This window comes from Leptopilina heterotoma, unplaced genomic scaffold (assembly GCF_015476425.1).
Source record: "Leptopilina heterotoma isolate Lh14 unplaced genomic scaffold, ASM1547642v1 Lhet_199, whole genome shotgun sequence".
In the NCBI taxonomy this organism is placed as follows: Eukaryota; Metazoa; Arthropoda; class Insecta; order Hymenoptera; family Figitidae; genus Leptopilina; species Leptopilina heterotoma.
Window position 1 is genome coordinate 668,771 of NW_025110915.1, and position 14,524 is coordinate 683,294.

At 22.9% G+C, this 14,524-nt stretch overlaps 1 protein-coding gene across 8 annotated transcripts in view; it reads right to left on the bottom strand.

The window, feature by feature from the left end:
• The window catches only part of LOC122501065 (nucleolysin TIAR-like), a 503,799-nt gene that overhangs the window by 33,060 nt on the left and 456,215 nt on the right, over positions 1-14,524 (bottom strand). For all 8 annotated transcript variants that reach the window (XM_043610312.1, XM_043610310.1, XM_043610308.1 and 5 more), the window contains one exon: positions 7,012-7,141. In XM_043610312.1, the coding sequence (XP_043466247.1) occupies positions 7,012-7,141 (130 nt within the window). The remainder of the gene's footprint in view (positions 1-7,011; positions 7,142-14,524) is intronic.

Consider the following 14,524-nt stretch of genomic DNA (forward strand, 5'->3'; position numbering starts at 1 on the left):
AATTAATTGATTTATAGAAAAATTTTAGCCTAAAATTTTTAAAAATAATTATTGAATTGAAATGATGAAAATAATTTTGAAGAAGTACAATATTCTTATAATATCGAATAATGATTTTATCAATTTGACATTTCTAGTTATGATAAAACATGAAGAAACGATCACTCCGAGTCTTCGACTAAGAGTGATCGATTTCTTTGTTTTATAGTTATAAAAAAATTTAATTTATACTTTTAAGTAAAACTAAAATTCATATAGAATTATTCTAGTGAAATTCTATAGAACTTTTTCAGCTGGGTAGAACTGGATTTTACTACTGAGATTCAAATTGTAAATATCTGAATCTCGTTGTCTGACTAAAATGTGTTTCTACTACTTATTCGACTTCTTAATTAAACGTAAATTAAATAACATGTCTGACTAAACCTCTATTTTACTAGTGATACCCAAATTGTAGTTATTTATATACGTCTGTCTGACTAAAACTTGTTGTTACTACTTACTGAACTAGCTTAAACGCCATTTAAGATTTAAATGCTGCGTCTGACTAAATTTTGATTTTTCTACTGTTACACAAGTTCTGCTTCTTTGTCTGACTAAAACTCGATTTTACTACTGAGAGTCAAATTGTTATTATTGGAATTTTCTTCGCCTGAATTAAATTTCATTTTTACTTTTTAGATTTGAATTAGTAAAAACTAAAAATGTTTTCTAATTTGATTTAGTGAGTGAGTTTTTGCTTTTGAATCATTAAATTTTACTTATAAATAGTTATTTTTATTTCTACTAATTTATTAATATAATTTACTAATTTAAAATAAAAATTCAAAATTATTTCCCTTAATTAAATGCAAATTAAATGTTGTGCAGGACTAAATTTTGATTTTTCTACTGATACATAATTTTTGATTACTTGACTCCTCTTTTTTGATTAAAATTTGTTTCCACTATTTAGTTAAGTAAATTAAACGCAAATTAAATGCTTTGTCTAAATAAATCTCTGCTTTACTACTGAGACTCAAATCGTAAATATTTTAATCTTATTGTCCGAGAAAATTGCTTATGCTAATTATTGTAAAAATTACAATACACAATTGAAAATTCCGTCTTATTAAGAATGCCATTTACTGCTACTAACTAATAAATATTTTAATCTTGTTGTCCGAAAAAATTGCTTTTACCAATTATTGTAAAAATTACAATACACAATTGAAAATTCCGCCTGATTGAAAATGCCTTTTACTGTTACTAACTAATAAATTTTTTTCCTAATTAATTATTATCAAACGATTAGCATTGCCAATTAATTAAAGCATGCGCTCATTAAATCTAGATTTTAGTTTAGATTATTATTATCCCCTAGATTTTATCAGTAATTATTTATTTTGAAACGAAATATTCGAATTAAATAGAAAAAATAAATAAAATGGAATAAAATAAATACAAATTAAATATAATTATGGAGAAATGTTATTAGTAAGGTTTAGCGAGAGTTTCTAAAGGAGAGAAGAGACGTCGTGTTATGGGAATAGGGATCAATTAGGACGATGTCACGGGCCGCATAACAGGGGATGGATCGTTGGGAAGTACCATAGTGGAGTGGTGCAACGGGACAGTTGAGAACCTAACGTTACCTCTACGCTATTCCCTGATCGGACGTGCCCACTTCTCCTAACGGCGCTAATTGCTAAGAGACCCCAATGAGTTCCCCTTCTCTCCTTCCTCTTTCTCCCTTCCACCCCTCCCCCACCAACATCATCATCTACCACCCCAAAGCATCGAGAGGCTCGTGAATAGACCGGAATCTTGCTCGATTCCCCATTGCACCTTCCCCATTCTGTCTTTATTCTGCTTTCGACCATTACGACCTATCATCGACCTTTCTCTCCCTCTCCCCCCCCCCTCCACCTTTGAAAACCCCGAAATCCCAACCCTAAGTCAAAGTCATAGCTACTGAAGCTAAGACCTCTTCCTTTCAAAATCCTCTTGTGCTCTATGGAAAGCCGAAAGCCCCCGGTAACTACCGCTACACCCCGAATTTCAACAACTTTCCAACTTCCGTGAATTTCCAACGTGGGAGAGATATTTTCCTCCTTGTGGTTTACTCTCTAGAATGCTCGGGGCGAGTTTCTTAAGACCCGGCCCGATAGTCACTGCATTCCTCAATTTTTTTCTTCGCATTTCTTTTTTCTGAGCTTATTTTCGGGAGGGATAAAAAATTTGACTTTGTAATTTTTGAATGAAGAAATTTACAGTTTTTTTTGGTAGGTGGACATAAATGTACGTTTATCGTGAAAATAATATAAAAAAAAGATTTTCAAAATATTTGAAAATTAATAATTATTTTTTAAAGTTTAATAAATTAATTTTTTCGATTTTTGGAAGACGTATATAAAAGGTAAAAGAAAAACACTCTTTTACTTTTTTATAAAATAGACGACGTTTCGGTGGTCAGGTTCGCCACCATCATCAGGTCACTTTAATAGAAAAATTTTTTTAAAAAAAAAAATTAATACAACAAAATTTTGAAAATTTAAATTTAAACAAAAAATAAAAAACAATTTTTACCTAGTTAAAGTCAATAAATAAACATCACGTCAATAAATTAAAAACATAAATAAACGCAATACAACAAAAAAATAAAATATTTAAATTTACAAATCACAAACATATTAAAACGAGTGATTAGTCAAACTGACTGAGCCGGTGACAATTTTCGCGTTATATACAGTCGATGGGGTCAATGACCCGCAATCGAAATATTATGAATTATAACCATTATTTCAATTTATTAAGCAAAGGAAAATAGGAATTACTAAGAAACTGTATATCTTCCTTCTTGTTAATAGTAAAATTATTGCATTTAATATAAATCATCTCAGAAATTAATCGTTTTTTATAAGAAGTTTCATAATCTAAAATTTCTGCATCGTCAAAATTAAAAGAATGATTATATTCAGTTTGATGTTTGTTCACAACGGATTCGAGGTTTTTGTTTTTATGCTCGCTAATTCTTTTTTTCAAAGTACGCTTTGATTCACCAATATATGTTGCAGGGCAACTATTACAATTAAATTTATAAACAATATTATTCCGATCCCACTTTTTTGTCAAGTCCTTTCCTAATTTTATTACAGAGCTTAAGCTTTTTTCCACAATAGGAATAGAAAGTAAATTATATTTATTTAAAATATTAGATAATTGATAATAAATATCATTGAAAGGAATACAGATTTTAGGTAGTTGTTGATAAATACTAACGACATTGTTAGTTTGTTTTTTATCTATTGTTTTATGAATTAATGTATGTTTTCGTTTTTTAATATTTTTTTGTATAAATTCTAAAGGGTAATCGTTGTTTTGCAAAATTTTAAAGTTATTATTTTTTAAAGTTATTATTTTGAAATAATTAAAGTGTAGGAAATTAATTAATTCTATATTAATCTTCGTATTCTTTCATTTATTCTGTCCGCAGTTTAAAGTTAGGTTCTATGTTCGCTTTTGTTTTTTTTTCTTTAAGAAATATTGATGGACAAATCAAAAATATGCAGGTATTTTTTCATGATTTATAATAAAATAATATTACAAATTAGAAAATTTAAAAAAAAATTCTGTTTTTAGAAATAAAAAATATACCCATTTTGTTTGTTATTTGCTTTTTTCTGTAACAAATTTCTTTTGACTGATTAAAATTATTATGCAAAGTATTCTCGTTTTTATTTATAAAAAACACTAGATTTTTTTCACTTGGGAAGAAAAACATTAAATATTCCCGTTTCTTATAATATTTTTAAAGAAAATTTTCAATTTTCATAAGGAAATAATTTGCATCAATTCCATTTCTTAATTTAAATTGTTTTAATAAAATTCAAAGTTTTTTTAAAATAAAGGAAAAAATGTTTGTAAATTATATTTGTCAATTAGAAAATGTAATTGAAAATGAAACTATAAATTTTTGACTTCTTAGAAATAAAAAAAAATTTTATTGAAAAAAGTGGTCTGTTAAATTTATGTACGAATATCTTTAATTCTAAAATTATTCGAAAACAATAATTTCTATTTTAAATATTTAATTATTATTTTTCCATAGGAATTAAGATTTTCAAAAATTTCAAATTCAAACCTTTTTGAAATTAATTAACTTTAAAAATATTGTTATAATAGATAAAGATAACGATTACTCCGAGTCTTCGACTCGGATTAATCGATTTCTTTATGTTTTATAATAATGAAAGAAAATCGAGTGTTAAAACCATTATTTTATATTATAAAAATATTGTTAGTGTAACTTCTTTAAAATTATCTCTATCATTTTAATTCAATTATTACTTTCCAGAATTTTAAACTAAAATTATTCTTAAAATTGATTATTTTTAATAATTTCAGAAATTATCTAAAATTTAAAATAAAATTCATTTTCAAATCAATTTTTATTAGAAAATTCTACGAGAATTAAATTATTTAAATGCAAAAGTAAATTATTTATTGAATAATTGAATGTTTCTTAAAACTTAATTCTTATAAAGAATTAACAAATATTAACAAATTTTTAAATAATTAAATTCTTTAGACGAATTTTAATAAAATTTTTTAGAATAGTTACATTTTTCAAGGAATTTGATTAAAATTGCATTAAAAAATAAAAATGATTGAAATTCTGCGATGAGTTTTATTATTTTTTATTTATGAAAATAATTGAATTATTCAGAAGAAACTTATAAAAAATTTGTAAATATTCGAATTTCTGGGAAATTTTTATTATTCATGAAAATAATTAAATGTTTGCGTACAATTTTATTAAAATTATTTTTAAATAATTGAATTTTTTTGGGTAATTTTATTAAAATAGGAGATATTGAAAATCATTGAAATGAGGAAAATTTTTGAATATAATTGAAATTTTGACTAGAATTTTATTAAAATTTTTGAAAATAATTGAATTTTGAAGAAGAATTTTTTTGTTTATAAAGATAATAATTGGGATTTTGTCGAGATTTTTTTGTAAATTTTGAACATAATTGAATTTTGTGATAAGAATTTTATTACTTTTGAAAATAATTGAATTTCTGCAATTATTTGTAACTTCTTTAAAATTCAATTTTTTTTAGTGTTTTTAACGGAAATTCTTCTTTAAATCCATTATTTTAAATAATTAATGAAATATATTTGTTTACAATAAATTTAACTAATTTTAGAAGATTTTGAATTATTAAAATTTTTCAAAAATCTAAGTTCATTAAAATTTCTAATTAAATTCATTCCACATTTAAATTTTATAAAACTTAAAATTGATCATTTAACATTTAAATCATGTCTTCAGACTAGAATTTGTTTCTACTACTTTTTTGCCTCAATTATACAGAAATAGGAACACGATTTTACTACTGACATCAAATTGTAATTAACTTTGAATCATGCTGTCTGACAAACATTTATTTCTACTACTTATGAAACAATTAAATACTAATTATATAATTGGTCTGATTATATACCGATTTTACTACTTATACACAAAATTGTAATTATTTGAATTATATTGTCTGACTAAAACTTACTTTTACTACTAACTTAATCAAATTAAACCCAAATAAAATACGTTGTATGACTAAAACTCGATTTTACTACTAATAGTACATTTAGAATTGTGCACATCATAAATCCTGTACTAAAATTTGTTTCTACTATTTATTTGACTCAATTAAACACAAATTTAATTATATTTAAGACTAAAACTCGAGTTTCCTACTGATACCAAATTGTAATTATTTTAATCCTGCTGTCTCGCTAACACTTGTTTCTATTACTTAGTTAACTAAATTAAACGCAAATTATATGATGGTCTGACTATATCTCGATTTTACTACTGCTACTCAGATTGTAATTATTTGAATCTTGTCGTCTGACTAAAATTTATTTCAATTATTTGTTTATCTGAATTAAATACAAATTAAATATTCTGTGTGACTGCAATATCGATTTTACTACTGTTATACTTATTTTGAAATTATGCTCATAATGATGTTTGAAAAAATTAGTTTCCATTATTTATTTAACAAAAGTAAATGCAAATTAAATTATATGTCTGACTAAAAGTGGCCTTTTCCCCTAATATCCATATTCTCCTAGTTTATAATATTGTTTTGCCTCACGAAAATCTTTTTTATATTTTACAGAATTACATGCAGATTAAATGTCCTTGTCTGATTAAATCTTGACTTCCCTACTGATACCAAAAAATATCGCTGATAATTTTTTTTTTTTTTTTAGAGAGGTGGTGGTTATTTAGATTGAAAAATTGATTGTAAAAAAATTTTAAAAAATTCTTCAAGTGGGGAAAAAAATAAATTTATTTAAAAAAATAATATTTAGAAGAATAAATAATATTACGTGCAAAAAATGCAATCGATCACACACAAAAAAAAGAGAGAGAAAAAAAATTTCCCTATAGGACACATATATGAAGTCACTTGGGATTTCGAAAGGGGTAAATTCCATAAAGTAGGGAGAATTACTCCCCGACAATTCCTTAGAGAGAAAGCGAGGTCTCAATTTAGGATTTTTTCGGCTTGAATGGACGCTGAGTCCAGATTACTTACATTTTATATATATATATATATAATTCCCGAGTTCGCCCCATTGTGTGTTGTCCCCCCTCCCCACCAACACTGAAAGTGAACATTGCAAAAGAAGATTCGCGTCCAGGTGGTGGAAGTTTCACTCTGTCTCTCTCTCTCTCTCGTTCTCTGTCGTTCCCTTTGGCGAAAAGGAAGCGAATCCCTGACAAAGTTCGATTTACGAGAGGTTGGAGATTCTCTCCTGTACCTTATATATATAAAAGAGAAGAAAACGGAAAGATGGTGGTCGATAATCGTAAACCTCGATAGGGGCAATGGGGTACAATCGTGTGCTCTCGTGAGTCGAGTTAACGTCAAGGATTAAGGTCGCTGACTAAAGCTATACAGATATAGTTATATATACATATATATATAGGGATGCAACTCGTATATTTACCTGTCCGGTCTGTTGAGCATTGTTGGGATCTCCGCTTTCCTTACCCCAACTACACTTCACCGTCTGACCATTGATATCAGTGTTGTGCACTGCAACGATAGCGTGCGTTGCCGATTCCTTTGTAGAAAATCTGTAAGCAAAAAATGAGAAGAAATTGTTAAATAAAATCATTATTTTTATTTCCACAGGAAACATATAAATAACTAAGGAAAAGATATTAAAAATTAAGTACTTGTAATTGTATCAAAACTTCTGGACCACAAACATTACAATTTTTGTTCACAGTAAAATAATTGAAGAAACAAATTTTGTTATGTACATTAAGTAGTTCAAGTCAATTATTTTCAAAAAATTTTCTCAATTTAATGATTTTTAATATCTATTATTTTCACAGAAATTCAATTATTTACAAATTTTTTTTTATAAATTTCTTTGCAATATAATTCAATTATTATTTTTCTAAATAATAAAATTTTTACAGGGATACAATTATTTTTCTGAATAATAAAATTCTTTTTAGGAATTTAATTATTTTCATAAATATATGTAAAACTCATCGCAGAATTTCAATTATTTTTAATAAAATTTTAATCGAATTTTTTAAAAAATGTAATTATTCTTAAAAATTTTATTAAAATTCGTCAAACGAATTCTGTTATTTAAAAATTAGTTGATAAAATTCTTTATGAAAATTCAATTTTAAGAGACATTCAATTTATTGTTTAATAAAATATTTATTTTTATAGTTAAATAATTGAATTCCCGTAGATTTTTCTAATAAATATACTGATTTGAAAATAAATTTCAGTCCGTAAAGTCCGTTTTTTGATAAAAAAAAAAAGGACAAACAGATCGTAAATTATACAATATAATTTGGAAAATTTTAGAGAAATTACAAATAATTGTAAAATTCAATTATTTTCAAATGTAATAAAATTCTTAGCAAAAATTCAATTATTTCAAAAATTTTTGAAAATTCTTGTCAAAATTTCAATTATCTTTATAAATAATAAAATTTTTTTCCGAAATTCAATTATTTTCAAAGATTTTAATAAAATTCTTGGTAAAATTTCAATTATTTTCAAAAATTTTCCTCAATTTAATGATTTTTAGTATCTAGGTGTTATTTTCATAAAATAATAATAATTTCCCAGAAATTCAATTATTTACAAATTTTTTATAAATATCTTCACAATATAATTTAATTATTTTTTGTATTTAAATAATGGAATTCAAGTAGAATTTCATAATAAAAATTTATTTAAAAATTAATTTCAGTTAAAAACAAATGAATTTAAAAATTCTCAAAAAACTATTTAAAAAATTATTAAAAATAATGGATTTAAAGAAAAATTTTCGTTGACACTAAAAAAATATTTAATTTTGGAGAAATTCAATTGTTTTCAAGAGTAATAAAATCTTTTCTTTTCAAAATCTTTTTTAAAAAAATCTTTCGTTGAAATTTAATTATGTAAAAAATTAGTAAATTCTTCTATGAAGTCAAATATTGTCATTAAATAATAAAACTCAATCTACAATTTCAATTATTTTTAATAAATTTTTAATCAAATTTCTCGGAAAATGTAATTATTCTTAAAAATTTTATTAAAATTCATTAAAAGAATTCAATATTTAAAAATTTATTCATAAAATTCTTAATGAGAATTTGAATTTTGAGAAACATTCAACTGTTCAATAAACTACTTATTTTTGTATTTAAATAATTGTATTCTAGTAGAATTTTCTAATAAAAATTGATGTAGAAATGAATTTTTGTTAAAATTTTAGATAATAATTGAATATTAAAAGAAATATAGCGTCAATTTTTAGAAATAATTGAATTTTAAAATTAATTTCATTAAAAAGTGTAATTGATTTTTAAAATATTTTTTGAAGTTTTTATTTTCAAATATATATTTAATTGAAGAATTTACGAATAATTGAAATTTGTAAAATTGAATATTGTAAATAAATGGATTTTGAAAATTGTAGAAGAACTTTTTTGAAAATTTAATTGATTTAAAAAAAAATTTTAGTGTAAAATCCTTAAAAATAATAATTGAATTAAAATGATGAAAATAATTTTGAAATTAGTACAATATTCTTATAATATAAAATAATAATTTAATTCTTAATTTTCAAAAATATCTTTAAAAATTTTGTAAATAAAAATAACTTTTGTAGCACAGTTTTCTTGAAAGTATTAAATTGATACTAAATTGATACAAAAATTTTAGAAACACTTTTTATTTTATCTACATTTTAGTATTAAATTGATAATCTTTAGTAATAATTTAATACTTTTAAGAAAACTGTGATTTTAATATCGCAAATTATATAAAAAATTTTTATATTTTATTGAAAAAAAAAATTAAAGTTTTTTTTAACAAAAGTATAATAACGAAAGTCTAAAGGTTCGTCGTCTATGGCTAATTGCAAAAATAATATTATTAATGCTAATAACGAAAAAAGAAATACGAAAATAGTTTCAATAACAATAATAGTAATAATAATAAATTATAAAATAAAATGTCAATTAAAAAAAAGTACAAAATACAAATATTTATATTGCAGTAATGATATAAAAATTATAATAATAATGTTTATAATAATGGAGAATACAGTAATAAATAATGATAATAATAAAAAATACTAACATCTATTTTACAAATGGATAAAATAAATAAAATAATACAATAAATATTAATATAATGATAGTAATAGTAATAGTAATAATAATATTAAAAATAATAATAATAAAAGTATAAGTAGATATAACAATATATAAAAAATATAATAACAGCATTTTGTAAAGGGGAGAAATTTTTATTTTGTCTTCTCTCGAAACTGGTAAAGCATTTTGTGTGTATTACTTTTATTACAGAATGTAAAAAATATGTCACGAATTTCTCCACGTGGCCTTTGATTAATGAACATTTGGAAAGTCTTTTATTCTTTTATGATACATATATATCTCTATATATATACAGTGTGTGTATTTATATATGTCATACGCTTTATCAGAAGAATGGATGACAGTCCTTTAAAGACAATTAGACAGTTTTTTGTACCACATATATTTCCCACGAGAGTGTAACGAAACTTTTACAAATAAAAAAAGTACAATTATTAACAAAGTTTTTCTATACGTTTTATCATCGAATTTAATATATTTTTTTTTTTAAGTAAAAAAAGGAAATAATTTTTTTTATCGTTTGCCAAATAGCAAATATTTCTGCTTTTTAAAGCTTAAGTCTATAGTTTTATAAATTATAAATTATAAATTATAATATCTATCTATGTTCTTTTTTCTATTAAATATATTTTTTTACATTCTGATAATATAGTATTTTTTCTAATTCTTTAATATTTAATAAAAATAGGATTGCAACTTGTAGTACTACTACTAAATTGTACTCCATTTATGTTAAAAAAAGTGATTTAGGTCAATATTCAGTCTGTTTGTAGAGTTCGACTAAATCTTTGACTCGAGCTACTTGTTTTTAAATAAACAATTTTTTTATTAGAAATGTGTAGTTGAAGTCAATATTTGATGAGACTAGAAAGTAAATAATTATGGTTTTTCAGTACTTCTGGATAATAATGTAGTTTGATTTTCACTTCTGTTATTTAGTCTTACTATACCTTGACTTGTACTACTTAATTTGAAATTATTTTTCATTTTAATTAAGTAGTTCCAGTCAATATTTAATCAGACAAAAAAGTGAAAAATATTGCTCAAACTTCTAAACTATCTAAGTTCTTGTCTGAATAAATATAGACTTAAACTACTTAAGTCATAGTAGAAAATTATTTATATTTTAAATTAAGTTCGAAAATTTGTTTTCAACAGTTAATACCTATTCCTCATGTAAATTGAGTAGTTCATGTCAACACATGGACAGACTAATCGTTAAATATTGCTTAATTAAGTTTAGAACTACTTAAGTTAGAACTTTAATTAATTGTTCGAGTCTAATTAAATCTATCGACTTGTACTACTTAACTCAAAGTAAAAAATTATTTTTTTGTCACAAAATTGAATGTAGAAATATTCATAACAAGAAATTATATTTCAATTTCAGTAGTTTTAGCCAATATGCAGTTGGACAAAAAAAATTTGTAAATAATACCAGCCCGGACTAAATATTGAATCGAATCACCTAATTTTAAAATAAAAATGTATATATTTTAAAATAAGTACTTCTAGTCAATATTCAGTTAAATTGTAATTTATGTATTAATTATTGTCTGACTAAACATTGACCTATACTACTTAGTTTCAAGTTTTATTTTCTTACTTAAAATTCTATTACACTATTCAACTAAATGTCAAACTTTATTTCTTATATTTTTCAATTATTACTATTCTTCTTTTTATACACATTTTAGGATTTTCACTTTATTAGAATTCCCTACTTTACTAAATATCTACTGTCAATTTTCGTTAAATAAATATGTAAAAATTCAATTTTAATTTAATTTCTTTTTAAGAATTTCATTATTCTCATAAATAGTAAAATTCTTTAGAGCAATTCAATTATTTTCAATACAATTTTAATAAAATTTATCGAAAGAATACAATTATTTTTAAAAATATTATTTAAAATCGATTATTTTAAAGAATTTTAATATAAATTGAATTATTTTTAACAATTTTGATGAAATTCTTTTAAAAAATCATTATTTTCAAAATTTTTAATATAATTCCTTGAAAAAATTCAATTATTTCCAAAAATTCAGATAAAATTCTTCGAAACAATTCAATAAATTTTGTAAATAATAAAATTCTTCTGAGATATTCAATTATTTTCAATACAATTTTAATAAAATTTCTCTAACAGGTTTAATTATTTTTTTAAAATTGTAATACAATTTTCTCTAAATAATTCAATTGTTCTCAAAAGTTACTAATAAAATTCTTTGTAAATTACAATTATTTTCAAAATTTTCAATTAAAATTATTTTCAAAATTTATATTATTTTTACGAAATTTAATAAAATTCTTCAAAAAAATGTTATTATTTACAAAAACTCTAATAAATTTATTTAAAAGAAATCAATGATTTGAAAAAATGTTGATAAAATTCTTGTAATGAATGCAATTATATTCGATTTTTTTAAAAATACTTTACAAGAATTCAATGATTTTTAGTACAACGAAAATTTAGATATTTCTGAAAATAATTGAAAAATGTATTATTTCTGCAAATAATTGAATTTTTGCATAATTTTAAGAAATAAGTAAATTTTTTAGAAAAATTTTATGAAAGTTGTATTTAATTTAATTGAATAAATGAGAAAAAATTACTATTTATTGATATAATAATTGAATTCTTACGAAGAATTTAAAAATAATATAATTTTCCCTGGAATTCAATAAAATTGTATTTAAAATAATTTAATTCCAGTGAAAATTTTATTATTTATGAAAATAATTGAATTCTTAAATTGAATTTTATTTAAAGTTTTTCTAAATAATTGAACTCTTGTGAAAAATCCAATTACTTTTTAAAATAATTGAATTTTCATGGAGAAATTTTACGAGATTTTAAAAAATAAAGGAAATTTTCGAAGAAATCAATTAAAATTGTTTTGAAAATAAGTGAAATCCTAATAAAAATTTTATTATTTATATAAAAAAAATTTAATTCCTTTACAAAGATTTGTATTATTATAAATTGACTTTTTGCAAAGAATTTTATTACAATTTATTTGAAAATAATTGAATTCTTGATAAAATTCAATCACCTTAAAAATTTTCAGTAAAAATTATTTTAAAAAAACTCCACTATTTTGAATAGAATATTGAAAAAAATTCTTCAAAACAATTTAATTATTTTAAAGAATTTTAAGAAAAATCTTGCCAAGAAATAAATTATTTTCAATACCTACAATATTTTAATTACATTTTCTCGAAAGAATTCAATTATTGAAAAAAAAATGTTGATAAAATCCTCGAAGTGAAATCAATTATTTTCAATTTTTTTATTATAAATACTTTGCAAGAATTCCATGATTTTCAGAACATTAATATAAAAATTGAAAACATTTAAAAAGAATAATTATTTCCACCGGTTTTCGTAAAAAATATAAAATAAATCTTGACAAAATATAAGAAAAATAATATTTTATTTATTGAGGCATGGATCTCTAGTCCAATTAATACAAAAATTTTCTTTTAAATATTATTTTTCTTTAAATATAAAAACTTTGATATTTTTTGAGAAAAAAAGAGAATCAAACACAAATTAACATTTAAAAAAATGAATAAATTTATATTTTTCTATTCAAACTTTCATTTTTTTTGACAATTTTCGAGAAGAAAAGACAATCGAATACAAATTCAATGAAAAAAATGAATGTTTCAATAGAAATAGAAATTTATTCATTTTTTTCAATATTAATTTGTATTTGATTGTCTTTTTTTCTCAAAAAAATATCAAACTTTTTATTAAATGAAAAATAATATTTTAAAGACAATTTTTCTATTAATTGGACTTGAGATCTATGTGTTTACATTTGAAACAATATTTCCCTTAATTTTATCAATAGTTAATAATTATCATAATAATTTAATTTATCAATATTTATAATTTATATTTTTTAAGAAGATCAGTGGGAATATTAATACAATTATCAATCGAAGTTGTCTAGTTCCACATGCCCTTAATATAGATTATGTTTAACTAACATCAATAAATAAAAGTAGATCAATATTTGACCGAAAAAGAATTAAAAACACATTAATACTTTATTTTCATTATAAACTGGGAAAATGAGAAGAGAAAATACTGTAAAATAGAATATAAATATTTTAATGAATCATATATCTTAATGTTAGTTTCTAAAAAAAAAAATGAAGATAATGAATGATTGAATACACAATGTGAAAGTTTCGTGTGAAAAAGCGGGGTTTTCGAGTCATAAACAACCTTTAGAAAAGTGATTTAGACGCTTGCCGTAATTGCTAGAAGTGAGGCTTCACGGATTTTGCGTCTTGGCAGCCTTCACTGTGGGTAAAATAATAAAGTCTGCGAGAATCATCGATCGTTTTCGCTTACCGCCAACTTACGGATGAAGCAGGTGGTAGGGATGAAAAGTGTTGAGGAGAGAGAAAGAGAGAGAGGGGGGGAGTGAAATTCTAGTGAAGAGGTAAAATAGGCACTGGTAGAGGGTAAAAGGGGTTAAATTCTATATGGATCCAGAGAGAAAGAGGGGAATGAAGAGAGGGAGGGAGAGAGAGAGAGTATATAAACACAATTTAAATCCAGGAAGCGAAAACTGAATGGAATCACTATTTACTAGAATATATACTATATGTACTATATATACATGGACTACATATATATGCATATATTGCACGGTATTATTTATTGAGCCCTTCAATTATGGGAAAATCGAGGCCTGTTCCCTCGCCCGTTTGGCATTTTCCCAAGATTTTCAAGAGGATGTTCCTCTGTCGCATAGTGACAAAACGGTATGTGCGACGTATACATATATATATAGAGGT